The following is a 27,894-nucleotide window of genomic DNA, read 5'->3' as shown; positions in this document are numbered from 1 at the left end:
CAGCTAGGGCTTTTAGGACGCGAAGAGAACCCGTCGCTTTCGTGGCGATGGCTCTTGCATGAGGGGAGAATGTGAAGTGCGTATCCCAGGTGACGCCCAGGATTTTAGGGGTTTTGTCCAAGGGGATGACGCCGTTGGAGATAGTGGCAGCAGGGTGGGATCGAGATTGGTGGGTGTCTGGTGTGAAGAGCGTGACCGAGGATTTGCCAGGGGCCACGCCCAGTTTCTTGGCCGCCGACCAATCCGAGACGTTCCGAAGGAGCACAGCGAGCTCAGCCTCGGCAGCGTCGAGCCTCGGGGACGACACGAAGAGGTAAGATCGTCCGCATATGAGGCAATGTTGGGGGTCGGAACTGGGATGTCGGAGATGAAGTGGTTAAAGAGGGCCGGCGAGATGACCGAGCCCTGGGGCACTCCGAAGTGAACAGCCCTGAAAGGCGACTGCGTTCTGAGGTAGAGGCAGGACGCCAGCCTGCTTCTAAGGTAGCAGCACAGCTAACGGACCAGGTTATGATGTAGGTCCGAGGCCGCGATCATGCTCAGAAGGAGAGGGTGGCCGACGCTGTCGAAGGCCTTCGGGAGGTCGACTGCAGCGGCGATTGTGCGGGCTGGAGGGCGCGTTAAAACCCGTCGCGATCTGGTGCGCGAGCGGGAGGAGGGCGCAGGGCGGTGACAGTGGAATGTCCTGGCTTGAAACCATGTTGCGAGGGGACGGTGGTGAGAGATCCTAAAATCTATGGGAGCACCACGGGAGCACCAACATCACGGGATGGTCTAACATCACGGGATGGTCTAACCTCACGGGATGATCTAACATCACGGGATGGTCTAACATCTCGGGATGGTATAACATCACGGGATGATCTCTTATATCGTGGTGGTCACGGCGTCTAATACGACCCTCGCGTGCACAGGACGCAGCAGTGGCGCTGTCTGCGGTGGTGCAGGCGATGGCTGAGCTGGACGTGGTGGCGGTGGTGCGGCGCGTGTACAGGCGAGGCTGCAAACCCGTACTGGGGGCCCTCTACCCCAGCATCACTCAGGACTATGAGGCAAGACATGATTAAAATATGCTATTATTCCCATAATTAATTTCATTCATCGTCATTCAGCACTGCAAGGCAAGACGCCCTGAAAATCATTCCTTATTCCCATCCTTAACTTCATTTATATTCTAGTCTTCTCTTGTTCAACTTACGTCTTAGTATCCTTGCGATTTCTGGAGTTAGTTGTGGGCTAAATCTAATACTTAATTTTAAAATGTGTAATTAATTTGCGTGGACAGCCAAACGATAGAGATTTCGCTCTGAACTCGAGCAATTGAGTGCGTGTGATAACAGATTAGATGCTCGCACACTAACTCTTCGCAAATATTTAATCGGTGCTTCCGTCGCATTTAACGACAATGGTACATAATTGAGAGAATTTTAGCAAAATTAGGTGAAATGCAATGAAAGATCTTCAAAAAAGTGTCCAGTATTATTGAAACAAAACAAGGGGAAAAAGAATAGAGCAAAATATTAGTTATTTGAAAATTCATATTCTAAACTATCGAGTTGTAAGAACCCAAATTCACCACAATTTTAGAAAGCAAATCTAAATCTGGAATATCATATAATGGAATATTTCACGTCCTCTCTTGGTTAAAGAACGGATTTCCATCAGGTGCAGTGGAATATTTAAGTGCCCCTGTTAAAGTTGCACTTAGTGACTTGTGCATCTGGCAGTACTTCTTGAAGTAATCTCTTTGTTAATAGTATTATGGGATCCTTAAATTTGGAGAGATGTTGCGTTTTAAATGTTTTCTTTATATCATTTATCAACTTGGTATGAACTTCTAATATAACGTCAACGTAGTGCCTAGTGTGAATGACGGTATTGATCAAGTACTTTCTAATATTATTATGTTTGTACGATTCTCAAGCTTGAGAGATATTAAGTTTGAGATGTTTTACAACGCAGTGCCTAGTGTGGGTGGCGCTGCCGTACAGGGAGGACGTGCGAGCCCTCGCGTTCCCTCCCCTGCAGCGTCACGTCGCCAGCCTCACTCAGCAGCAAACGCACGCCATCGACGCCCTCATCGACGCCATGAACCTGAACATCACTGACTCGTGAGATGTTGTGGTGCATCAGTGAGATGTTGTGCTGCATCAGTGAGATGTTGTGGTGCATCAGTGAGATGTTGTGGTGCATCAGTGAGATGTGGTGCATCAGTGAGATGTTGTGGTGCATCAGTGACTTGTGAGATGTTTTTAAACACTGATATGCGGCTTTGAAGTGCTAATTAAAGATTAAAGTTTGTGTACAATCTAATGTGGTTTCGATTTATCAAATACATTATTTGTTCAATTGCAGTGAGTTAATACTAGATTAATTTGTCAGCTTAGTAGAGTCCGCATGTAGAATGTTGACTTAGGTTTTCAATGATTTGCAATTAATAAATTTCCTTTCAAGACTGTATTCTATATGAAAATGTCTAATATGCGTTTCTTATTCAACAATCGTCCATGAATAGGCTATATTCTTACTGACAGTGTAATTTAGTTTGAAGAAGTTTTACATAAAGCCTGGTCACCTCATCTTGTACACGCACTTCACTATTACGTGTTTGGGAGCTGTGCATTATTTACATGCACAGTACTATTACTATTACTATACTATTATGCACAGTACTATTACTATTACTATATTACTAATACTATTCACTATTACATGTTAGGGAGCTGTGCATTAGGTAAACTCACTTCACTATTACGTGTTTGGAGCTGTGCATTAGGTAAACGCACTTCACTATTACGTGTTTAGGAGCTACAGTTCCGTTGTTCACAGTGACGGTGACGCTGAAGAGCTCCTCGACCCTGAGACCGTCCTGAACCCCCACCTCCAGCACTACTACAACTGCCTCACCGACCGAGCCCTGACCCTTACCCGACCCCTGCCTCAACCCCACTCTCACGTCACAGTCAGTATGGCAAACCCTAGCATCTTCAATTTCGTTCTCCTTCACTAATGAAACGCAAGTTCCTTTTTCGGTTTTATGATTATAACATATCATAACATAGTGATTTCGGCGCTGAAGAGTACCTAGGCCTGATGTGGCCTGTCGCCGATTCTTGTACTTTTCGTGCCTTGTTCACAGAAGATCTAAAATCGTGTCATTTGACCGGATTTTTTCAAGGCTGACGATAGTTTCAAGTAGCTATTAGACTTCCACCGGGTTCGATATTGTGCTAGGCATTTCAATTCTGAACATATATTTTTCCATAGCATTATCTAGTCTGTTCTTGAACGCGTTAATTTTGTACTCATTCACTCCTGATTCTTATTCTATCGACAACGTTATTATAAGGAATATTGGAGATTGAAACTAATTTGTAACGTTATTTCTTACTTGCAATTTTCACCAGATTTTAAATTATTAATTGACTTATGAAAACTTTTCCAATTCTCTTATATTTATACATAAAGTATTACGGTTGAAATAAAAGACTTGCTTTTATTTAATTCGTTCCATGTTGCAAACTTCATAAATTAAGCGAAATATTAGCGAATTTAAACCCAAGTTATATTTTAATCAACTCGTCGATACATACCTATATTTTTAAACTTGATGACGAGAAGACAAAATCAAAATTATTATTCACAATTCTTTGCACTGCAGGCATTGTTGTCGGTGCCTGTAGAGCTGCGCGAGGCTCTGGACGGCGTCACAGAGCGGCTCGTGCAAGCTTTCCCAACCACCAAGATCGTGAAGCGCACCAAGAGGGAGCGACACGACTTATTTGGGGCGTGAGTTATTTATCTAGACATTAATGACCTGCTTGGTATTAATTATTTATTAAAAAAGGGTTTCCTTCGTTTCACTTCTTTTTAGGCAATGTGGCGGCTAATTCATTAAATATTAATCATTTTACAATTTGCCTGTCTAAACTATTCAGTTACGCTTGTCTCTTTAATATTCAAAGACGTGTACCAGTGTATAAGCTCATTTAGTCTAGCAATGTCCTTAATAAGACGATTCCACAGCGGCGATGATGCCAATGAAAGTAAACGAAGTCGGGGAGACGAGGACGAGAACGTGGAACCTGGAGGCCCCACAGCGCCGCCTCCCGTCACCCTGGGCCCTCGCGTGGACCGCGTGTCTACGGCCACGCCCCTGCAAGACTTCCAAGTCCTCCTCTCGCAGCAGCCATTCAACTTCTTCGCGTGTAAGACTGTTTTTTTATTTGCTTCTACAATCCTTTCTGTGTGCGTGTCTCACACAACTTCTTCGTGCGGAAAACCGGTTATTTGTTTGCTCGTAAAATCTTGTTTGTGCATTTGTCTCCTAAACATTTTTCTGGTGGTTTTGATGATTTCCCGTAGAAGTGCTTAGAATCTTGTGTAAAAAGTTATCAAGGTCAGATTTGATTTAAAAACTGATTGATTCTGCAATGAAGTTGAGAGCTTGTTTGTTTGCGCTGTTTGTGTGAATGGATAATTCTGAACTTGAATTTCCGTCAAAGCTTGACCTGCAAGGACGAAAAAGAATTTTTTGATCTTATAACATCTACCACTTGATAAGGAATCGTATGAAATTTATTTCAGTACCTGTTTGCCTGCTATTTAGAATAAATTAATGACGTTAAATTTTTTTTTAGCGCCTAGTTCGGCGGTATCGTCTTGTACTAGTGTTAATCTAATAAATAATAACAATCGTAATGAAAGATTTACTATTATTCAATTTATTTTTTGTCGAAAACTCCATAAATTTAGTGAAATGATTTGAGTGTCATTATTGTGTGTTTTTACAGTATGTGACGACCTCGGCGAGGTGCTGCTGCAGATAGTTGAGACGATCTCCCAGGGCTTGCTGTCCGAGTCGTCGCCTGCTGAGCGCGCTTCTATCGATAAAATTGTGGCTTGCATGCAAGGTTTGGTCATAACGAAAGTTTCTGCCAGTCATTTTTGTGCTTTTTTAGTGATGGAATAATTTCACATAAGTGAGATTATTTCTCTCCTCTTAAATTACCTCTGGTAGGTTTTCATTCCGAGATCCTGCTGCTTGGTACTCTAGTCCCAATTGCATTTTCGTAGTATTATTTTTGATGATGCAGTTTCTCCTGAAGGAATAATCTGCTTGAACTTATCTTACGATTAAAAGATATTTGGTTTCGGTAGTTCAAATCAATTCTTCATCCCGCAGCGTTGCGCAAAGAGTGCGTGATCATCTCGGCCGACACGTACAACTCGTTTATAAGGTCGATGCACGCACTCTGCCTGGGCCGCGGTGTTCTCAACAAAGTTTGGGGACGTGTAGCTGAACTTCAACTTGGGCTTATCACTTCAGCTGAGACGCCCAAAAGCTCAGTCGATCAAAAAGAAGCCGAAGACTTTTTGTCCGTGGATGTCCCTTCGGTTACAGCGCCGTCAGAAGCTCCTGCAGCACAGATGCAGGACTACGACGACTTGGTATGGAAACATCACTTTACTGTTATTCATGAGGTTGCTTTTTAATGCTTGTTATTTATTAGGCCTCTGTATGGCTCGTGTGCCATCAAACTTTTTCCGTTGTGACTAATTGCTGTACATGAATACTTATACGTTTTAACTTCTTGTCTTGCAACCTGATGCAAACTTAATTTGTTCTCGTGTGAGTGAAAAGGAGGAATAATTCACTCACGCTCTTTTTCCCCTCAACAGTTGGACGACCTGTGAGCATTTGGGCAGCCACAAGATCTCGTTCAAAGCCACCACAGGAGACCTCGTTTGGTGATCGAAATGACACGATGGCTGAGGTCAGCGTTGTTGTTGGATTAATTATTTTAGCACCTCATTATTTGACCGCGGCGTTTCACGAGCGGAAAATGATAGTGAAGATGAATCACTTTGTGAAGCGTGTTGTTTCGTATTCTAGTTTCATATACGGCCACTCTAGAGTTGGTTATTTTGTCATAGACGTTGCTGACACTTTATTCTCGTAATCTATGAAGCGTTACACCTTTCAGCAAGATAATTCACGAAAGAGTATCTAAACCAGAAGGAACTTGTATCCCGTAATTGCAGATTTTTTAAATACTATTAATTTGGGGAAAGCTCGCACAGTAAATAGGCAAGTCTCCACATGAGAGGTTTGGTGAGAATTAGCACAGTGACACTTCATGAATGGTTTATACTTTCACCTGCACATAATATACTGTACACATAGAATAAAAACTCGAACGAGACCACATGAAGCCTGGCCATTTCTGCTGGAGATACCAAGATTTGAGATACTATGAGCCCAACGAGATGTCAAGATTACTGCACATTAAATATTAAATTTACAACAATTATTTCAAAATTTTACTTACTCCGTGAATAAAAATGTCCAGTATTAACTGGAATAATGATTCACGAGTTCATTTTTTTCCGTTGAGATAATATGCTCGTGAAAAACTCGTCGAAATTTAAGCCTGAATATCTAATGAATAGCCAAGGCCCAAGGTAAGAAAATAATATCAACAGATGGAGTAATTATTACACGAATACTCGACAACTATGTTGAGTATTTGATAACGGCAGAGATTGAGAATTTCAGCTATGGATGATACTTGATACTGCGCAAGGAAAACACTGAAAATAAATAGTGCATAAAAAACTATTTTTGACCGGCACGGGACATCCTAACCAAAATTCAACTGCTTCTAATTAATCAATGCCCCGTTATCTAGCGAATGATGTATTGTTACAACATGAATGCGGCGACTCCTTTCATAGCTTAAGTGTTAGCGATAAAAAAAAGCACACGAACATATTTTCCATTAGCCACACATAATCTATGCTGATGGCGAAGTTCTTTAGCTTAAAATCATGTATAATTATTTGCAGATGCCTTACAAGCTTGAAGGAAGATATTTATAAACTTACTTTACAGGGCGACATACATGGAAGCTATAAATCCTTTGAATCTTTCTCGTGGCTTCGAGAAAATTAAGACGATTTATAAATACCTTAACATATGACAGTTGTGTACAACTTCGAGGTAAAATAGTATGATTACCACAGGTCTACATTAGCATGCCCTCGACCAACTTGTATCTTGAGTCATGCATAGGGTTTTGCTTGATCCATTTATTCGCTGTTTATATGTAATGCCTAACCTGATATGATTGATAAATAATTACCAATAATAATGATTTCCCGTTTTTTGTGTAATTAAATTGCTTTTTCGTTATAAAATAATGGAATCCAGATGTCTCATTCAGACGTATGAAAACATGTATGCATATTAAAATGACTACAGCCATTTCCATGTCCTTCGAAGACACGATGTGAACACAGTTATTCACAGGGGACATAATTGTCATTGTGAATATTCGAGTAATATTATTTTTATTATATGAATTTTCTTCTCACCTCAAATAAAAAAATGTCGCTAAAAATCAGCGCCAAAAAATAAATAAAAATGGCATCTAAATCAATTCATTACTAAACAATTGTAGAATAAATTGCAATAAAGAGATATCAAAGTTCTACATGAACGTCTTGGCCGGCGACTGGCGGAGGTTTTGAAGGCTGTGAAGTTTTTTTAGAAGACGTTTCCTTGTGTCGGGCGAGGACGCTCTTGATGTCCTGGTCGTACTGCGTCCACTCGTCGATGATGCGCTCAGCGGCCACCAGCTTGGCTTCCTTCGTTTGCGGGTTGTTACACTGACCAAACAAACACTCGTATATTTGGTGAAGAAATACTGAAATGTATATTTTATGTACCTACACTAAATAAACGGTAGACAAACATTAATATTCGTCATTGGATGAAGAAATAATACGGTAATGGTAAACGAACATCAATACTATAGTCAGAGGACAATGGAACCTGATATGTGCAGCATATACTACATATACGGTGAATGATTCTGTCATTCTATATGAATGCTTTTGAAATCGTACAGTCGTATACACTTCAATGAAAATTAAATATTATGAATCAGATGGTAGTTATATCAGCAGGAATGTCGTACCACATCGACATCGTTCACGTACCACATCGATGACCTTGGCGTATTTCTTGCTCTCGTCATCACACCAGGTCTCGCACCACAGCCACTCCATGGGCAGGGACTTGATACGCACTTGATGTATCATGTTGTTCGGGAGGTCCTGTTAGGTGCACGCATCAACCTCATTAACGTTTCGAATTATAAACACTTCTCCAATAATTAGATGGAGAGACAATTCAAATAGTTCACGAGAAAAATACTTGTTTCTGATATTTAATGAGAAAATAGTTCGAAGGAAGACTATACACGACACTGGAGCCAAGTCATCCTGGTAAGGCTTGCAAGACACAGGAGCTGCGATGAAACGCCAACCCTAAACGCAGCATCATGATTCAAGCGCCTCGCTCAATTTCTAGGGTGAACAATGGCTTGTGTCCGCGCTGCCTCGTATATTTTTGTCGTTACTGATGAGTGATGAGTGGCATTCGTGCGCCAAGTGAAAAATAAAACTAATGAAACTCTGATCATAATTTACTAGAAGTTTCGATTACTCGTAAATTTGCGATTCGAGCAATCACGTGATCGTAGTACTTAAACGTAATTGAGTTCTAATGAAAAATGTCTTCTAAAGCAAGTGTGCTTACCTGATCCAAATTAGACAGAGAATTAGGGTCTTGAGAGAGCCCTTGGTACTGCCCCCTGAGGCGGTCGCCCGCTGCTATGCGTCTGAATTTACGCAAGTCCACAACAAAGAGAGCTGAGATGTGGTACTTGCGCCCGCCCAAGTGGTTGCGCCAGTAGCCGTGCTTCCAGAACCTGGCAACCATCGAGACATCAATCAACTATCTAGTCCATATTCAATCTAGCCCTGTCAATGAGGGATCAAAGTCCAAAGCAAAGTCCATTCATAGAGAATTTATTCATTATTAGCCGATTCCCAATCAAGAAACTCTACATGATGCACAATACAAAACCATTTTGAATGATTTTACTTCCTAAATATAATTTCTGGTTCTACAAAAAAACTGTACACAAGCCTATTGCACAAAGTACTGAACGCGTTTACCGCCTTGAATATGCCTTTCTTCTCGATGAATAGTTGGAACTACAGCGCACGCACAGTCCAAGACGTAAAGCTGGTACTGACCTGAAGCCTTCCATTTCTTTCCTCGAGTCGCAGAAAGGAACGAAGCCATATGGGGCTCCTTCCAAATTGAGATCGTGAAGCTCTTTGATGTCAGCTCTCACGACCTTGAAAATAATTTAACAATCAAAAAACGTTCTCTTGTATGTCTCGCTAATTGCTCACCACGACCTAAGTCACACATATTCACAGTTAAAAATTACAATCAATATTCTATTCAATAGTATCCAATACTTTTCACAATAAGAAATGAGACAAACATCAAGGAGTGACGGGGCAACTAGTAATCTGGTTATGTATAGAAATAGTTCCTTAACACGTTGACTCCGAAGTGGTACATATGCGTACCACTTATTGTATTTCTCCAGGACGTAGTGATACATAATTCAGGGTTGCCAGATAAAGTAAAAAAAGGGCCAATTCTTAAAAAAAAGCCAGAAAAGGCCTGTAACTCAATATATACTACTAGTATATTTGTAGGTTCCGGTGTAAAAATTTCTTTTTTTTTTGCAATTTTTAAATATTATTTAGGAAGTACCCCTATCATAAATTTTAGCCGACCAACGCAATTAAAAAATAATAAATCGCGAAATTTGTCCGAAAAAAGACCGTCTGTCAACCCTGTTTAATAATAGTACAAAAATGAAATAATAGTAAAAGATGAAGCAATCGGGGTCAACGTGTTAAGTTACTGGAAATATAATTTACGGCTACCCACCTGATCCGCGTCAACGAAGATGATTTTCTTGACATGGAGCGGGAAGAGGACGTCCAGAAACAGGATCTTGTAGCCCCAAATGATCCTCTGCTTCTCTGTTTGTTGGTGCAGCCAGCGCGGCCACTTGTACTGCACCAGCTCGTACGCGAACCCGTACTCTTGGGCCAGAATAGGCAGCGAGTCCTGCACAATGTATGTCACATTGAGTCATATTCACTGAGCACTTAATTAATATAAAAAATATAACTCAGTACTCACTGCAGTGAGTGACAGAGCGCATTTTCTCGTCGACGAAAACATGAAGTCACGGACGGACGGGCGGACGGACAGACGGACATGGCAAGCACAATAGTGCATATTAATCATAAATGAGAAAATGCGCTAAAAAGGATTTCTCATATTAAAAAAAAATATATGGCCACGAAGATCGAAATCTAATCCCTACTAAAAAAACAAGCATTTCTTGACATTTCAGCAATAAACAGCATAAAATTGTTATACAGTCGCCATACGAACATGATAAGTGGATCACATCGTAAATACCCGAAACAAGGACATAGGTACTCGTTCTAACAAGAATTCTGCTTACTCTTCAGTAATTCGTGTTCAGCAAATAACTGCGAATTAAAAATTTTTGATATTATAAAACAGGCTCATTACTTGGAAAATTTTAGAATGGTGAAAGAAATCAAGCGTACTTTTAGCGATGGTGAAAGGAAGTTTTTCAGGAACCAGAACTTGACGGGCGAGTTGGTGTGCTTGCGGACGGACACCATCATGATCCTGAGGAAGCGTTCGTACAGATGACCGGACGCCACGCTGAAGATGTTTATGGTCTCACTGGAGTCGCCGGAGACACTCGCGTCACTGCTTTCTTCTCCCGAACTGAACGTGCTGTTATGGACAGACATTGTGACGAGCATGCAACCAATGTTGTTAAGAACGTGCAATAAATAATTATATGGCCGAGTGTAAATTTGGTGTGTGGAGCAAAGGCAGTTATGACCATACAATAAATCCTCTCGCCACTGGGTGCAAAAGTTAATATAAAATAAAACTCAGTGATAGAATTTGTCTATAAATAGAGCAGAAACTGGTCAATATGAATTTTACGGCAAAACACACAAATCACAAAATGTTGGTCAAGTTTTTATTTCAATACACATGAATGCTGTAGCGCTTGCACAAAAACGAAACAGAATATTCCATACACAAAGAGTGAAGAAATGTAACACAAAAAGTATAATAAGTATGTATGAAAGTAATAAAAATTAAGAACACAAAGCAGGAAACAAATCAAGGATTAATGCACAGTAGGAACTTAAGCTCATCCAACACAGGAGTAACAGCCCAGGAGTAAAAGAATACGATTAGAATAATGGGGCGTCAGCTAGAGTAATGCAATTTTGTAGACCTCAATGATATTGTAAATTAAATGTTTTATAGATTGCATTGCGAGTCGCCGTATCTAGTATGAACCCAACTACTGGAATATCCCGAAGAACTACAACTGAGTTGGGCGGGAGTTCGATAATAAACGAGGTGCGAAGTAACTAAGACGAGCAGCATTAGTTTTGTGGCGGTAATTCGTGATTATTTAAGTACCTGGGAGCGAGGAACACGTGTCGCAGCTCGCTCATGAGACTCGCCCACTCGCTCACCACAGCACCAACCAACGGCACCCTACAATATCATTAATGTCATCTACAACCTTGCTTTTTAAAGAGTTATTCCCTCAGCGGCCCAAGCATAACCGTCAGGTAATTGGTATCGATCTGTAATAATTTTGCAGTGTTTGGACGCAGTAAGTTTTGGTGGCTAGTGGCCAGAAAGCTAAGCAGGCTTTCCCCAGCTAAGCAGACTTTGAATGAATACAAAATTGAATGAGGAAGCTTTAGGACATACGTACATAAAAGTCATGAAGAGAGAGCAATATTAACTTGATTATCAGCTCTATAGACGAGTATGAGCGAAGACAAGAGTAAATCAAATTTTACCGATCACATGAAAAACAAAGTTTGTTAAGAACACGACGTTAATTGTGTTAAATTGATGAATTATTTGTAAATAAATTGCAACGATTAGTCCAATATCCTGATCTAAATAAATGAACGCTTATCAAAAACTATTGTTTCGTGTGGAATATTCTATAACATTTCGAGGATGAACAGCTACCAGTCCCTCTTGTGTCCGAAAATGAAAACGATTTATTGAAATAAGCGAGATTTATTCAATGATTTACTTCAATGATTTATTACTTACTTTAATGATTTATTGAAGTAAGCGAAATTTTAAATGATGTGTGTTGCACGTGATGAACTATTAGGAGAACACGCAAAAAAATATTGAGCTCGTTCGCCATGAGTGCATGATTAGAAGACAGCCATTAAATGAAGGCAAGCATGGTTTCATGTTCCTAAGCACCAAATAAGCCCAGAATATAAAATCAAATTAGCAATCATTACACCTATTAGCCATTAATACGCAATAAAATGTAAAATCATTGTATAAAATTGGCTTAAATTTCCTTTGCATTTTAGGTAAAAGTGATATGAAATACGAGTACACATAAATCGTATGGAAGAGGGCCAAGTATATATTTGACTCGCCAATATAAAATGAAAAAATTGCAGCTAACTTAGCAGAAGGGAAAAAGAAAAACCATGTTAATAATAAAAAATTTCTCTCATCAGGTAGGACAAGTGCAACCTATCAAAAAAAGTCCACCACATAAAGTTATTTTCAGTCAGGAGTATAAGATTACAAACAAACAAATAGCCGTAACAAATATTAATTAACGATCAACAATAATTTAATTCATGTATAATAATAACAAGAATAACTATCACCGTGTGTTTTACAAAGTGGCATATTAAAATACACCGGAGGACACACAGAAAACTTTGGAAGTCCACAGTAGGTCATTATGTTGGTCTAATTCAAGTAAGTCGAAGATTGTCGCAAATAAATATTAACAAAATATGTGAAAATCAAATGAAAACCACCGATAACCATGCTTCAGTTCATGCTAGACTGAGTTACTGGCCTCAACACAGTCCAGAAAAATTAATTCAGTCAAATTCAGACGTCCTCGTTCAAGTTCACTCTAATGCACTGAATTCGTCGTCCGTCCTCCTCATGTCGAAAATAATAAGCAATTAATAAATGAATAAGTAATATATGCGTAAGTAATACGAAAGAGCACAAATAAGTAGCTGACCTGGTGATGGTGTTCCATAAGCCTCCAGCCTCGTCGTCTTTATCGTCCTCGTTGAGGAGGTCCATGTCTTGTTTGCCAGGCAGCTTGGCGACGCGCACCTTGACCACGTGCGACCTGAAGGAGCTGACCAGCACCTGCACGGCGCTGCTGCCTGACGGCGTGTCCGTGCCTTCGTGGCTGCACAAACACAGGAGGTAACAATACCTTCATATTAAGCAGGGGCTGTACTGTGAAAACTCGCTCAGGTCGGAGAGTTTTGGCTGCCATAATATACGTATCGTCCTCAAAACTCGGCTGCAAGTAAACGTTGAGCCCGATTTTATGTCAGTGATTGGTGGGTTTAGCTTGCAAAACCGTCAGTGATTGGCTGACGGAGAATCACTGACACAATCATACAATTCATAATTATTTTTGCTGGTATGGCCCCAGTTATGGTGAATGTCCGCACACATTAAGAAGACAAGGTGAAAATAATTATGAAGAAAATAAAATTTATTAAAACGCTGCAATATGATGATCAATCAACCGACACCTTCGAAAATTGCACACTCAAATAACCACGCGAATACTTTTTCTTTGGCGCGGAAAGCGTATAAAATAAGAACTAATAAGAACGAAATATAAGAAGGCGGCTCACCTGGTAATGCCGTAAAGGTCTTTAGATCGACCTTCTCTCAGGTCCAGGTGCCAGGCGCCTGGGTTAGCTTTCAGTTGGAAATATCCCAAGTTCGCCATTACAATTGTGTCCACCTAAACAATCCGATACATGAATGTGAATTCTGAAACATGTGAAAACAATTCTAACCAAATATTTCCAGAATTGTAAACATTAGTTAGACAATGTAGCCGAACTTTAAGTTCGGCAGGTACAGGGTTGGCTGTGCACATCAGCATATCACAGATGAGAAATCATTTGTCATGTCATTATTGAAAATAAGAGATAAATTTAGAACCAATTATCGATTCTCAGAAGTAAATGAGAGCAGATTTAAGTCTTTAATTCTGCATTTCCTTAGCGCTTTCGCCTTAGTATCACCTCACCATGACAGGGTCATGTTGGGTGCCGAGAGTGAACTGCAGGCCACGTGGAGGGTTGCCGGTGCTCTGTTCAAAACAATGGCCTTCAACGAGTAGGTTTTCCAACTCGTACTCACTGAAAGAGCAGTGGGCATTCATTAAAGGTTTTTACTCAGGTGAATATTAGATGTTGACTTTATATACGATTCAAAAACGTCAAAATCAATCAGGGTAGATCAATCCCTGAACAAAAATTACAACAGTTTTATCATAAACATTAAAAATGATTTTTCATCAGGACTGAGCCAACATTCAATATAAAAAATGTAACGTCTCAGTGAAAAGTAGGTGTTACGATACGAACTAATTTTGAGAAAGATTCACTCCTCACTCACCTGACGACATTACTCTCCACAAGTTCTAGCTTGATGTTATCGAGATCGTATTTAGATCGCACCACCTCAACCAGCCAATTGTCCGGCACGTGGAAGTTCTGCGTCAGGATGGGCGTCTCGGGGAGCCACGAGAAGACGGCGCTAGGACCAGGCAGGCGCGCCCCAGTCTTGGCATGAAACTGCGGTGCTGCCTCCAGAACGACGCGGTAAAAGCTGTAAACAGTTTTGGTAAAGTGTTGAACTTGCCTCAAAAATCGACTTCCACGTTTGAAGTCTTCGGTTGCAGTTATTTGCCGGGTTCGAACTAGGCGGTAAAAGCTGCAAACAATCGCCAAATGCTATAAGACGATAAAAGAGTCTCGAAAATAGACTTTAGTTTGAAAAAGACCTATACAAGATTATAACTGAATTTGGCATAGAAAGAAGGAAAAAATCCTAGTTCGCATACATCCCCACAAAGTGGGGTTAGGGGGTAAATCTTTTTCTTCACCAGGAGATCAAAATCAATTGGCACAGTTCGAACTGTACACGTAATTAAAATCTATGAGGAGGCTTCAAACAGTTCGTGGAAAATAGACATAACTTAAAATTATATCGACAGATCAAGGTTAATGCACCAGAACAATCGTGTGCCAGCGTTTTGTAACGTGTTCTCACATGAACCCTTAAATTAATGTTATAAACGCAGGGCGCTGATTAAGAAGCAACAGCCCTTCAAACAACATGGCATCTGCCGAAATCGAGACCATGCGAAACGTCAAATTCACGTTGAAGTTTGGGTGGAATAACAGCCAAATCGTTAACTATCTTGAATAAGTTTATAGTGACTGTGCCTCAAAGTAATAAGCAGCCTACAAATGGATGAGTGTTTCCGGAAGCGAAAGAAATGAGACCAAAGATGACCCATTCAGAGGGTTCGTGATTTCATTGAAAAAGATGGGCGAATTACCACTGAATCTGTAGCAGACATCCTCAACATCTCCGTGATTCCGCACATACAATTCTTGTGACTAAGTAAGCACTCTGCTGGACGGGTTTGAAGGCTGTTGCGCTCAGATGAGAAGGAATCAATGGCAGATCTTTCTATGGAAATTTTAAACAAGTGGGATGAAAACCCTGACTTTTGAATTGACTTAAAGGCTAGTATCAGCGTTTACAGAAATGTATTGACCGAGATAGAATATTTGTTGAAAAATAAACCTTATGACTTTGAACGTGTTTCAAAATCGTTTTTCCATGAACTTTTTGAAGCCCCCTCGTACATACAATACTAGAGCCAATGTCATTCATTAGAAAGAATGGGTCGGATGGAAAAACATTTCAATAATTAGCAGGAAATAACTGCACTTTTAGTTACGTCAAATAAAAAAAGGTGTTACTAAAAATTCACGAACTTCACAGACCTTTTGAGAGGCATTTCGGAGTGTTTTTCGATGGCGTTCAGTACGACTGTGATTTTTGCATTCAGAACTTTATGTAGAACCTGCAAAATAAAATAAAGAAGTTATTGTAAATAACTAAAAGTTAATGGGATCAGACAAATAAATATGGAGGTTTGAAATGATTCTTGAATACCCACGTAACTCACTAATGAGAATTAGTACCAGATTTATTGTCAGGTGATAAGGCTCTAACATCAAACAATTATACAATCACATAGAAGGTATCATAATGAAAAATATTACCTATCAAAAGATGATAGTTATAATCCTTCCTATGATAACGCAGTAAATTTTAAAGGACAACGTAATCGTATTTATTTCCAAACTCTTATCAGGTTGCACGGACATGGCAAAAACAGAAGGAAAAACACGGAGTTTTTAAATCCAAACCTTTACAAATCAAGGTTTTCTATTCCTCAGGCAATTTAAAAATGAGAGATGCTACTCTGGCAAGACCCAAAACTCCAAAACATGTTCTGCCGAAAACAACAAAGTCCTTGGACACCCACCACCTGACATAAGCAGCACAGAAACCCAGCTCTCTAGACTGGAGAGTACACCTAGCCAGGCTGTGCTGCGGCCACCACCCCTCACTACAAACATACGCAAACAGAATAGGCCAAGCAGACACAGACACCTGCCCATCCTGCCAGGGAGCTCCTCACACGATCACTCACATTCTCCTGGAATGTCCGCTCTGGCAGGACCTCAGACAACACCACCACAAAACCTCGACCCTACAGCTCTGGAGCGACCCCCTGTCGGTTGTGTCGTACTTGCGCGAGGGAGGTCTCTTGTGAAAATGAGACCGGGGAACCACAACAACAACTCCAGAACACACCTGCAGCACAGGTCCCATCTTCTGGGCAGCTAGAGAGACAGGGTCGCACGCAGCCACCACATCAAAGCTGGGCAGTTCCGGCCGTCGGGGCTCTATGGTGAACGTCGAGTGTTCTGTCCCGCGGAGCTCTAGGCTCGTCCGGCTCTGCAATATGACCGCGTTGAACACTTAATTTATAAAAATATAAAATAAAAAAGGAACACTCAACTTACAAATATATAAGATATTAAGGGAAAAAATAAGTGTTCATTGAATAATTCTAATACTGAACATAAAGAATAAGCTTCGGTAAAGACTAAATGAAAAACCCTTAGCTCAATTAACTGAGACTTTAAACTGTAGATAATAATTCAGACCAGCATCAGTTGAATACAAATTCGAATTATTTACATATCCAAGAATTCATGCACATTTTTTTTGCAGTGATCAAAAATATTACTTATAAATTTACAATTTTCTTGTAATGAAATGCTGTCGTAGGTTTCAGTATGATGAAAATCCGAGTAAATAATCTTCGGGTCTGTAGGTAGAAGCTGCTGAATATCAGACAAGCAAACTAACTATATGTAAATTTTCAGCTCAATAAAAACAACTTAAAATATATATATATTCATTAATGTAGTTGAGTAGACGTGGAGGAAAAATAGGAACCTTGGTCTGAGGCTTGGTCTGGATGACGCCCGAAACTTTCATGATCAGAGAGCTGAGACCACTCGGGTCCGGAGTAGAATCTGTACAGAGGACAATTGTTCAGCGACACTTTTAAGTGTGGAAATTACAAAACTTTCTAATTATAGACATGACAACAAGATCTGTGAGTTTGAAAATGATGTGGTACGATACTTGTGGTTGGAAAAGGTGTCCAAACTGATGACCATAAATCAAGAAAGCGATGGTTGTTGTTCAATACAGGTATGACATATGAATCGAAGAAATATTAACATTGAAATCACAGTCATTTAGCCTAAAAAAAATTAGCCTAAGAAAATATTTATTATTATTAAAATATTATTATCTATTAAATAGTAATATCAAGATATTATTATTAGCCTAAAGAAAATCGATATTTTAAATTTGAAACAAAACCAGAAATCAAAAGATTTCGGAACAGTTAACACAGCAATGAGGTAATACAAATAAAATTCATTGAGTTTTACTAATTTTAGTCACTAAATCATGAGCATGACATGGAATGGACCAAGTTATTTTTTCTAAAGCTGTGATAAACGTTAATTTCTTAATTTCCACCAGAAGTTTAGAGCAGTTTGACCAACACAAACAGTTCAGCGTATGATTTCGGCAGTGAGTTGTGGTATCGTTCTCGGCTACCAAAGACAGTTCTTGTCAAAATCGGCAAGGTAGCAGGGCTTTGAAGTACAGCAAAATAGGAGCAGTGAGTTGCGTGTTCGAGAACACAAAAAGCTGTAAATATTCTGCGATGTCAAGAATCAGCAACAGGTCTAACGGCCTAATGAACGCTGAAACTGCTATTATAAGATCTATTATTTCAATAACAAGCAATACCTTTCATGATTTCCGTGATCTTGTCGGTGAGAGTGAACGCCGTGTGTTTTTCCAGGAGAGCAAAATCCTCGAGTACGAATATTTCGTCAGGATCGAGGGGGCCTAGGACGCGGCCGTTGGCGACTACCACGCGACTGCCGCCGGGCACGCCTACCACGCGCGAACTGAAGGAGGCGTGGAGCTTGAAAGCGTCACCTGAGAAGCTCTTCAGGCGCGCCTCAAATGCCTCATGGTCAAATCCCTGCACAAACATTTACGATCGAAAATTGAAGAGCGTTTGCATATCCCATGTGACCATGAGTTATGTCAGCAAATACATAGAAATGTGAATATTTTGCAAGTTTTTTATGTGAAGGAACGTTCTTTGGTAGGGTGTGAATACATAAATGAAATGGCACTGCATGCAACAGAGTTAATCATTTTGCAGAAATTGAGCATAAGTATTTATTTCAGATATTAAGTAATGAATGTTAAATAACAACTTTTTGCAGTTTTTAGTGGAAATCGTCGAAATATTGAGCTATTGCCTCTTATAGTAGGAGATAACTTACATTTAGTTTGATTTGGTCGAAGGCCTTCTCCCCGGCAGCAAGCCGAGCAACAAAATCAGAATCGAGTATTTTGACAAGAAGCTGTCGAGCCACAGGAGAAGGTAGAGTTGAGTGCGCCACTTCAATGATGTGACTGAGAGGAACGAGCGACGTGGAGGGAGCGGCGCTGGTGTTGCGGTGGTGGATCGCACAAAGCCGCACACTGTCGCTCTCACGCTAAGAAAACAGAATGAAATAAATTTAGAGAGAAGTCCATTTTAATTATTTTGGATGCAAATAAGTTGATCACTGCATAGAGATCGACATTATGGCTGGTTTGAAGGTAGTTTGGATTTTTCCATTTTCTCACGTGCCGTTATTTTTACTGGTCACTGTAATTATTTTAGAAATGGCTATTAATGTACGTAAGCTTTTGTTTTCTATTATAGCAAAAACAGAGGTTTTTGTTCTTAATAATACAAATTCGTACTAAAACTAACTGAAAATACTATCAATAGTAAATGAAAAGTTTAAAATCATATAACTTATTGAAAGCCTCAAGGGAAAAGCAACTCTTCAACAAATCTGAACATAAGCAAGAATAATATCTCACGAGCACAGTTCAGAAATTTGCGAAGCTCCAGCACGAAATTCCAACAGTAAAGTAATTAACCACCAACCGTGTATTTGACAGCTTCCAGAAGCAGATCACGCCCCTCGGGAGTGTCGTAGTCACCAATGACCCAAAGAGTTAGTGGCCTCACAGCTGGCTCTGTTTTGGTGCTGATGTAGTGACACGTGTTATCCAACACCCCAGTAACGTCACGCAGCGGCAGTGCGTCTAACGTTGACTTTAATTCAGCACCAGTTGAGGAGAGATGTGAAAGAGTCTCTGTTGTAGTTGAGGAGGTGTCGACACTGCGACTTGACTTGCTGTTTAGGATGCGCTCGTTCAGTCTGCAATCATACATACCAAATAAAATCTCAGTAGAAATACATCAGAGTTATATTCCATGTGCAAGTAATGTAACTGTAAAGCATCACTTGAGAAGCTCAGCGGGTGAGTCATTTTTGTTCAAGAAACACCACTTCTCATCAATAGATGATGAAGGTAATATTGCAGGGACGAATAAATTTTCATTGCATAAAAAATAATTCATCATGTCGAATATATTGAATGAAATATATTACGAATTCTACAAAAAGTAGAATAATTTAGTATAACAAGGCTTCGAGTGCCTGTTCACCTGGGCATGATATTTGGGGCGGCCATGAGCCAGTCTGTGACGTCCTGGCGGTCGTTGAGCTCACCGCGGTACACCGCGCGCTGTATCACCTGCACCAAACATGTTTGTACATTAAATTCATGCTATTTCAAATTAGGTTAGTTACTAACTTTATTATAGATTTATGAAATTTATATGTATTAGATGCAATTTCAAAGAAAGTCAATCCAGTTTTAAATGACGAAAGAAAAATGCTAGAGCTTCTTCGTTACGTCTCATTTTGAGTTGATGAAGCTAGTATAGTTCTTGAATAGTTAAGAGGTGTTTTGAGGAAAGATCAAAGTCAATTTTTGTTTTCTTAAAATAATATAACGTCAAGTGTATCGATATTATATAGATGTAAAATGCATGCAAGTTCTTGAAAGAGGACTAGGTAATTTCACGCTTTTGTTCAATAGCGTAATTCATTTTAAACAATCGGCAATCATTTCATTCAATTATATTAAAAGATAATATTCTCATGAAATAGCTTGGCGTTAGCGAAAATAAGCAGTATAGTCAGATGGGGTAAGACAGGACCAAAATCACTAACAGGCATGTAGCACCTATACCATGAATAACTAAAAAATCCCAAACTTATCACAAGGTGTGGTTATGCAATGGGCTTCAAAGCTACAACTCAGACTTTTTGCATACAACACAGTTTTCTGTACAGATTAAAAAAAGTGAGCTGTCCCATCTTAACCCAATGGGGTAAGATGGGACCAGGCTGGGGTAAGAAAGGACCAACAGGTAATTCTTATGTTACAAGGTTTTTAGTAAAAATATAAATCTGATGTTCAATATTATCCATCTAGAAACACATTATTTGATTAAACAACCACTTGTTACTATTTTGTGTTGCAGGAAGTCAACTCTAATATCAGTCACATTGGAGTTTTTGCAACGAGAAAACTTTGTTAAGCATAGAAATAGTAGGTTGGCTTTGATTCATTGTAGAGCACTGCTAAATGCTACATGTATATTCCATTAGTGTCATTGTCTGAAAATTTATCAAATTGGTAATAAAACCAATGGATAATAACTAAAGAGTCGGATGTCATGTGTTTTCTTGCTAACTGCATTTGGGGTGCACTTCTTCAAACATAGCCCATGCCCTCTCACAAAATTGTGATAATAATTATTTTTTATGTTTCACACAATGATTTTTCCCCCAACCACTCTTTCACATTGTTCTGCAGCTCACTAATGGGAAGAGACATCCCTATTTTCTCCATCCCCATGATGCATTTAACAATAGTATGCTAAATTTATCTAATTGAAAAAGCTAACAAGTTAGAATGGTTATTTTAAGCAAAAGATGAAAATTTTAACCAAAATACTCCATGTATACTTATGCACAATAATATATTCATTTAAAAGCTATTTTTGATAAACTATGGGGTAAAAGAGGACCATTTGTGGGGTAAGACAGGACCATTTATGGGGTAAGATAGGACCACTTGTGGGGTTAAACAGGATCATTTAGTGGTCCCGTCTTACCCCATGTCCGGTCCTTTTTTACCCCATTTTAGAATAGTTGTCAGGCAGTGATGGTTGCAGGTAGGAATGCCTAGTATATCTCTAAAGTTGCTTATTACTTGAGGTTACCTGCCTACATCCACAAACCTGGCCAAAAAATTTTTTGTCATTAGACAGAGCTTATTTCCTAAACAGGGTTAACTATTTTGTGACCCTTCTTTACATAGGTTTTCTTTGAAAATTAGCCAGAAATTCATTATTTGCAGAAGAGGGTTGAAACAAGCACTGAAATGACAGGCAATGATTGCTCTAACATATTATTCGGTCAAATTAAATTCAGTGCAATTAGAATGCATGCCATGGGCCGGTCCTTTCTTACCCCGTGAAGGCTGCGATCCTGTCTTACCCCATTTGACTATACAGTAATAGTTGTCAGGCAGTGATGATAGCAGGTAGGAATGCCTAGTATGTCAAAAAAGTTGCTTATTACTTGAGGAAACCTGCCTACATCCACAAACCTGGCCAAAAAATTTTGTAATCAGACACAGCTTATTTCCCAAGTAGGGTTAACTAATTTGTGACCCTTCTTTACATAGGTTTTCTTTGAAAATTAACCTAAAATTAATTATTTGCAGAAGAGGGTTGAAACAAACACTGAAATGACAGGCAATGATTGCTCTAACATATTATTTTGTCAAATTAAATTAAGTGCAATTAGAATGCATGCCATGGGCCGGTCCTTTCTTACCCCGTGAAGGCTGCGATCCTGTCTTACCCCATTTGACTATACATCAGAAGGTGGTACTAGCATACGGTTTTCTCATTATTATGAAAATCACTCTTACAGTTATTTGAAGGTATTGCACAAGACTTCACTCTTACAGTTATGTCAAGCATCGTGACGCACTACAATACCTGAGTATTGCGCATGACTTCCATGAGCATAACCTCCTCGAACTCGTCGCCTGAGAGATGCTTGCTGGGCAGAGGCACGCCATTCATCAGGGCCTGTGCAAAAGACGTTATAAAAAATATCACAACAGAAGGCAAATATGAAGCTCATTACGAACAAGGGCCTCAAATATTGTTTAAAGAACAAGAAAAACAGTATCTGCTGAAAAACTAGTTCTGCCTAAGGCATTCAAAAGAATCAAAATTATTTAAATAATGAAAGTAAATCAATTAAGATACCGGTAGTTCGATAAGGGGAATTATTCTAGCATTTCTCATTCTAACAAATCTCACGTTTCTGAAAGTGCATTTCCATCAAATTTATAAAATTTTGTACCATGAGAAAGATAAAAGCCTGTATACTACCTATCATTACTAAGGCGTTTGAAGTAAAAGTACCTGAGGGACGCTTTTGAATCCTCCTTTTTCAATGAATTCACGGGCAACTCTGCGACCGACGTCAAAGTCGGAGTCGTCGCCGAAGACGTCATCAATGTCCTCGCTCTTGTAGCGCTGCTTGAAGAAGCTTGTGATCGTGTCCACAGTCAGGTCAGATCCCACAGCCGAGTAAAGCTGCAAAAAAAATAAAAACAATAATAATATAAATATAGCAACAAGTAAAGACCACTGGCCTGCTGATGCTGTCCCCCGGCGTAACCACCAGACCTCTACTTCCTCGTAACCACCAGACCAGGAAGTATAATTAAGTAATAATACTAATACTGTAATAACGCAACAACTTCAACAACATTCATCCGTGTGTTGATTTTGGTTACCTCCCGCAGGTAAGAAGAATGAGAAAATAACTATAAATACAAGTATATATTGAGAAAAAAGCGAAATTAAATATCATTTTCGTATTTATTTGTACCTTGAACCTGATTAAGAATCAATGGTGGTCAACTGTCCCATATTCAATATCAAAGAAATCCGTTTACTTCCTCAAATTCATGCATTCTGCTTAAACATCTTTCAACACATTTATTTTGGCATTGAATAACAGAAAATTATTATGAAATACCAACAAGAAGAAAGGCATGTAATTCTTTCACGTCACACATGCATATGCATTATTTGAGGCACAACTTCACATGACATCAACTTTATTCAACCAACATCAGAAGAATTCCAAAACGGCACTCACGTCTTGCAGGAAATTAAATCCCTTCATGTTAGCCTCCTCGCCATCGTAGCTCTGCACAACATAATTGAAGGCACAGACGACGGCGACGCCAGCGTCCTGCAGTCCAGTGACTTTCTTGTCGGCCGAGACGCTGAACACGAGGCCGATCCTCAGCGGCGCGTTGTGGCTCAGGAAGCTGTTGACCTGCACGAACAGCTCTGACGTCGCTGCTGATAGCGGGTCAACCACCAGAACCTGGGGAAGGAGAGCATATATTGTAAAATATCAACAACAGCTAAAAATAGTCATATAATATTTTCAGAAAATGTTGATGAATAGGAAGAAAAAGATGTAAATCTGCAGATATTGTAATGCAGGTCAAAATTTTCAGCTTAAATTGCAAAAGATCAATTTAATTCAAGTTTACTTTTTATTACATAATAGGTTGCGTCAAAATCGTTGCTTGGTAGCTAAGAAGAAGTCAGCAAGAGAGACATAAAACTCAACAAGGGTCAGCAAATTTACAGACTAACCAAATTATGAAAATTCCTTCTGATGGATCGAAGCATGCCAGGATATGAAGGCCTCAGCAGCTCATTGACAGAAGATGGCCATTTTTTGGTGGTAGAGTCGGTCTCAATATTATTGAGCCAGATGATGGCCGTGTCTCGTATGTCCAAGCCGTACTCAGGTGCAGGTTGTGGCCCAGTCATACCACCTCGCGCGCTCTCAGCAGAGCCGCTCTCGAGACTCAACAGCTGCGTTAACGCTGGTCCAGATACACCTGATAGTAGAAAAATCGTCAGCCAGTGGAACATTTACTAACTGCATTGCCTGCTGCAAATTCTAAGAGACGATGTGAACCAATACGAGCCCAGTAGGTGGCACAATTCGGAAGATGATTGAAACACAAATAGCTAATTTGAACCCTCTAGATAATAAATACCCAACTTTAAACCTTTGAGATGCTAAGCATAACTCTCTAGATAATAAGACCAACAAGAAACAAATTTAGTACAATTAAATGTCAATGAGACATGATTATAGTGATTCCAGACAGTAAGACTGAACGATAACAAATTAACCACATTCACCAAGATTCGAGAGTCCCTCCATTGCCCGTTGCTCATTCTTGACGTGATCTAGCAGAGTAAAGATGTCCGTGTAGTCCATGTCAAAGTGCATGCCATTGATGAACACAGCAGCATCGCTGGGTCCGACATCGTGGTTGGATCGCAGGTAGTTTTGGTTTTTCAGAATCTCTCTTTTCATTTTATCATCAACCTACAAAGGGAAGGGTAAAAGTTAGTCCAGAAAATGCATGATATGAAATAATCTAATACGTATTTCTGTATATTTCTTAAATTGGTTACATTGCTTCAAGGTCAACAGTTGAAGTTGTGAACGGACTGTATTTAAAAGAACATACATATATAGGATCAGTGCAATCTAGCACATTCACACAGCTTTTCACGAATGTGTGATATAATTTGTCCTTCTAGAGATAAGAAAACAACTAATAAAAAAAATAACTCAGTACTCGCTGCAGTGAGTGACAGAGAGCGCATTTTCTCGTTGACAAAAACGTGAAGTCACGGATGGACAGACGGACGGACAAGCACAATAGTGCATTTTTTCCATAAATGAGAAAATGTGCTAGAAAGAAATATTTTCTTTCTAGCGAAAGAAAACAACATAACTTCTCAACATAAGGTTGAGATCAAATTTGATAACTGATAGTGAATTTTTATTGTAGCTATATAATTAAATTAATTAAGGATTATACACATTTCTTTACAAAGAAATTACCTTAATTTTGACGAGGGAACGGGCAAGTCTGGGGAAGTCCTGAGCGGTGTTAACCAAGGCATTGAGCTTCTCAAGAGGCTCTCCTGAAGACAACACACGCTGGGCAGCCTGCATGCTCAGGTGCTGCAGCTGCCAAACCTTCAGAGAGAATAATGTTCAAACTGATGGCACAACAGAAGTCAAAATCAAAAGGAGGAACAAAATCTGACTTGTAAAACAAGTTTCAACTCATTATAGTTGCATGATTGTAGTAATGAAACAAAAAATAAAAATCACAGGCATTCTTATAATAATAATTGTAATTTTTACAACATCATCTACACAAGAATTGTGGCTGATGTATTTATTATTTTGAAAGATGATCTCAGAAATATATACACACCTTCATAGGAGCCATGTCATGGGAGCTTGACACAAGGTGTTTCTTAAAGTCTGACAGCTCTGAAGACAGCTCTGGGTAACGTGTTCTGTCAAAATCAAACATTCTATAGTTTGGGTAAGAACACAGTAATATTGTTCAAACGCAATTATATATAGTTCAATTGGTACAATTGCATATAAGAGATATGGATTGTATTTTTTAGAGCTGTCACCAAGTTTCATGTCATGAGGGCAAACATGAGAATAAATTTTTAATTCTTAGTTACAAACAGAGCAATTAGACCAACAAAAAGATACAATAACAATGAAGCAGCATAGAGATCAACCTCAGGGTAGAGAAGAGAAAGCCTTCTGTGTGCTGCTCATCTTCTCCTTGTTGCTGATGTTCTGACTCTTCATCCTCTAATTTGGTGTCATCTTGGGCCTTGTACTCTGTACTCTTGATGGCCAACTCTACTCCATAGCCACTCAAACGCACACGTTGGCTACCTGGACTCTAAAATTTAATAAATATTTAAATACAATATAATTGACTCAATAATTTTGTTCAACTGGTTACTTGCTACAGAGGCTTGGGATGGCAAAAAGTGATTGAATGTCTGTTTCAAAATGAATGATGACATCGAATGAAATTGAACCTTCAGTTAGACTAGTATCAGGTCACAATAATTCAAACTCAATTTTTACAGTTGTACCCATCAATTGATGAACTTAATTATGTGCAAGGGCAATAAATTTACAAGTAAAGTTTTGTTAATTTTGTTTACAAATGTAGGTACTTGCACCTTTCTATTTCACCACTAAGTGCAAAAAGCTTCATGACAAAGTTATCTTAATAATACTTTAATATAAAAGCAGGAAGAATGTTATGTTAACTTGCGATCAAGTCAATTCAAGAAACAAAGAGCAAAAAACAGCATTACAGAGCATTAGATATGAAAACACAGTAGGAGCATTAGATTTGAAAAATTAGAATTTTCATGACATACCTGTACATATGGCCTCAGAATATAGTCAATTTCACCAGCATCAACCAGTTTCACCATTTCACTGTGGCATTCACTGAATGCCAGTGTACCAATCTCAGCATAGAGCACCACTTTCAACTGAAACAAAATGCAAGTCATGAACACATATAGACCTCAAAAATAAGTTGGAATAAAGTTTAGTAATAAATTGTGAATTTTGCAGACAGGCTAGGATATCTCAAGCTTGCAGTTTTTATGCAACAAAATATGCAACAAAAACAAAATATTTCAAAAATATAGTTTGAATGAGTATCAATAAATATTATTACTTTACAAAACAAACCTTATTGGATTCACCCCCAGGGTAGTGGTGATCAACATCATAAATAGCCATGTGACTGGCAATGCCAGTGACATCTCCCAAGGACTTCTTAAGACTCTTCACTCCACAAATTAAATGTCCATTGACATCAATAACAGCCTGGCAGTTCTGGGTGTCAGTTCTATTAAGGATGCCCCTATCAAGAGCAATCTGGCGGAACATTTCAATTTTGGGGGAGTGCACACGAAGTGCTAGACTGAGCTGCAATAGCTCCAGCTGATTAGTTGAGAGAATTTTACTGCTTGAGGAAAGCAGCTCATCAAATTGATTCTTCTCATTTTCTGAAATGAAGTCATGGTGTTAAATTATATCAAAATAACTTATTATATGAAGGTAGTTAAACTATAATCAAAATATTATACATATTAAATATACAAATATCAATTTTAATGAAGTAGGTATCTTAAAGGAAAACAGAAGCTTGACACCTAAAAACTTACTTTGAGCATAGTCATGCAGGTCCCATTTAGAAACATATTCAACAAAAGTCCAAAATATTGCAGGACTTTCATCTGCCATATACTCAGCAGCCTCAAGTAATAATGGAGTGTTGGCCCACTTTGCATTGAGATGAGTGGCAACTATCTTGTTCTGGTTGCCATTTTCTGATGCATATGCAACTCCAAATATTAGAAATATTCTCAATAAATGTATGAAAAACATTGTAATGTACTAAGAAACTGTCATCTACTCATGTGAATGGTGCAAAGAATTTAATATTTTGTAAATTAATAATCATCT

At 39.2% G+C, this 27,894-nt stretch overlaps 2 protein-coding genes across 3 annotated transcripts in view; one reads left to right on the top strand and one right to left on the bottom strand.

Moving 5' to 3' along the window:
* Positions 1–7,359, top strand: part of LOC108682126 (X-ray repair cross-complementing protein 5) — a 15,623-nt gene extending 8,264 nt beyond the window's left edge. Inside the window, exons 10-17 of the mRNA XM_018171242.2 lie at positions 915–1,052; positions 1,963–2,111; positions 2,830–2,962; positions 3,662–3,789; positions 4,027–4,208; positions 4,794–4,913; positions 5,186–5,451; positions 5,683–7,359. Of these exons, the coding sequence (XP_018026731.1) occupies positions 915–1,052; positions 1,963–2,111; positions 2,830–2,962; positions 3,662–3,789; positions 4,027–4,208; positions 4,794–4,913; positions 5,186–5,451; positions 5,683–5,697 (1,131 nt within the window). The 3' untranslated portion in view covers positions 5,698–7,359. The remainder of the gene's footprint in view (positions 1–914; positions 1,053–1,962; positions 2,112–2,829; positions 2,963–3,661; positions 3,790–4,026; positions 4,209–4,793; positions 4,914–5,185; positions 5,452–5,682) is intronic.
* On the bottom strand, positions 6,132–27,894 carry LOC108682125 (UDP-glucose:glycoprotein glucosyltransferase 1). Of its 2 annotated transcripts, XM_018171240.1 has the most exons (29): positions 27,594–27,894; positions 27,115–27,434; positions 26,793–26,909; positions 26,130–26,299; positions 25,805–25,889; positions 25,423–25,560; positions 24,708–24,897; positions 24,147–24,397; positions 23,635–23,868; positions 22,890–23,063; positions 22,455–22,547; positions 20,040–20,128; positions 19,473–19,749; positions 18,814–19,029; positions 18,263–18,503; positions 17,390–17,469; positions 16,739–16,882; positions 15,859–15,938; positions 14,456–14,668; positions 14,085–14,196; positions 13,681–13,793; positions 13,044–13,220; positions 11,429–11,506; positions 10,522–10,717; positions 9,824–10,006; positions 9,109–9,212; positions 8,606–8,777; positions 8,005–8,121; positions 6,132–7,671 (listed from the first exon to the last, which is right to left on the bottom strand). In XM_018171240.1, the coding sequence occupies exons 1-29, from the start codon at positions 27,814–27,816 to the stop codon at positions 7,486–7,488; spliced, it is 4,773 nt and encodes a 1,590-aa protein (XP_018026729.1). In that variant the 5' UTR covers positions 27,817–27,894; the 3' UTR covers positions 6,132–7,485. The 2 variants fall into 2 exon arrangements, with proteins under 2 accessions (XP_018026729.1, XP_018026730.1); XM_018171241.1 differs by lacking the exon at positions 11,429–11,506.

Source organism: Hyalella azteca, unplaced genomic scaffold (assembly GCF_000764305.2).
Source record: "Hyalella azteca isolate HAZT.00-mixed unplaced genomic scaffold, Hazt_2.0.2 contig13234, whole genome shotgun sequence".
NCBI classification, from domain to species: Eukaryota; Metazoa; Arthropoda; class Malacostraca; order Amphipoda; family Hyalellidae; genus Hyalella; species Hyalella azteca.
This window is presented reverse-complemented; position numbering and strand designations above follow the sequence as displayed.

Coding starts and splice junctions, on each gene's coding strand:
- LOC108682125 (XM_018171240.1), bottom strand. CDS start 27,816: ATGTTTTTCATACATTTATTGAGAATATTTCTAATATTTGGAGTTGCA. Junction 14,669..15,858: donor TCCGAAATGCCTCTCAAAAG/GTCTGTGAAGTT, acceptor AACTGTTTACAG/CTTTTACCGCGTCGTTCTGG. Junction 13,221..13,680: donor GACCTTTACGGCATTACCAG/GTGAGCCGCCTT, acceptor GTGTTTGTGCAG/CCACGAAGGCACGGACACGC.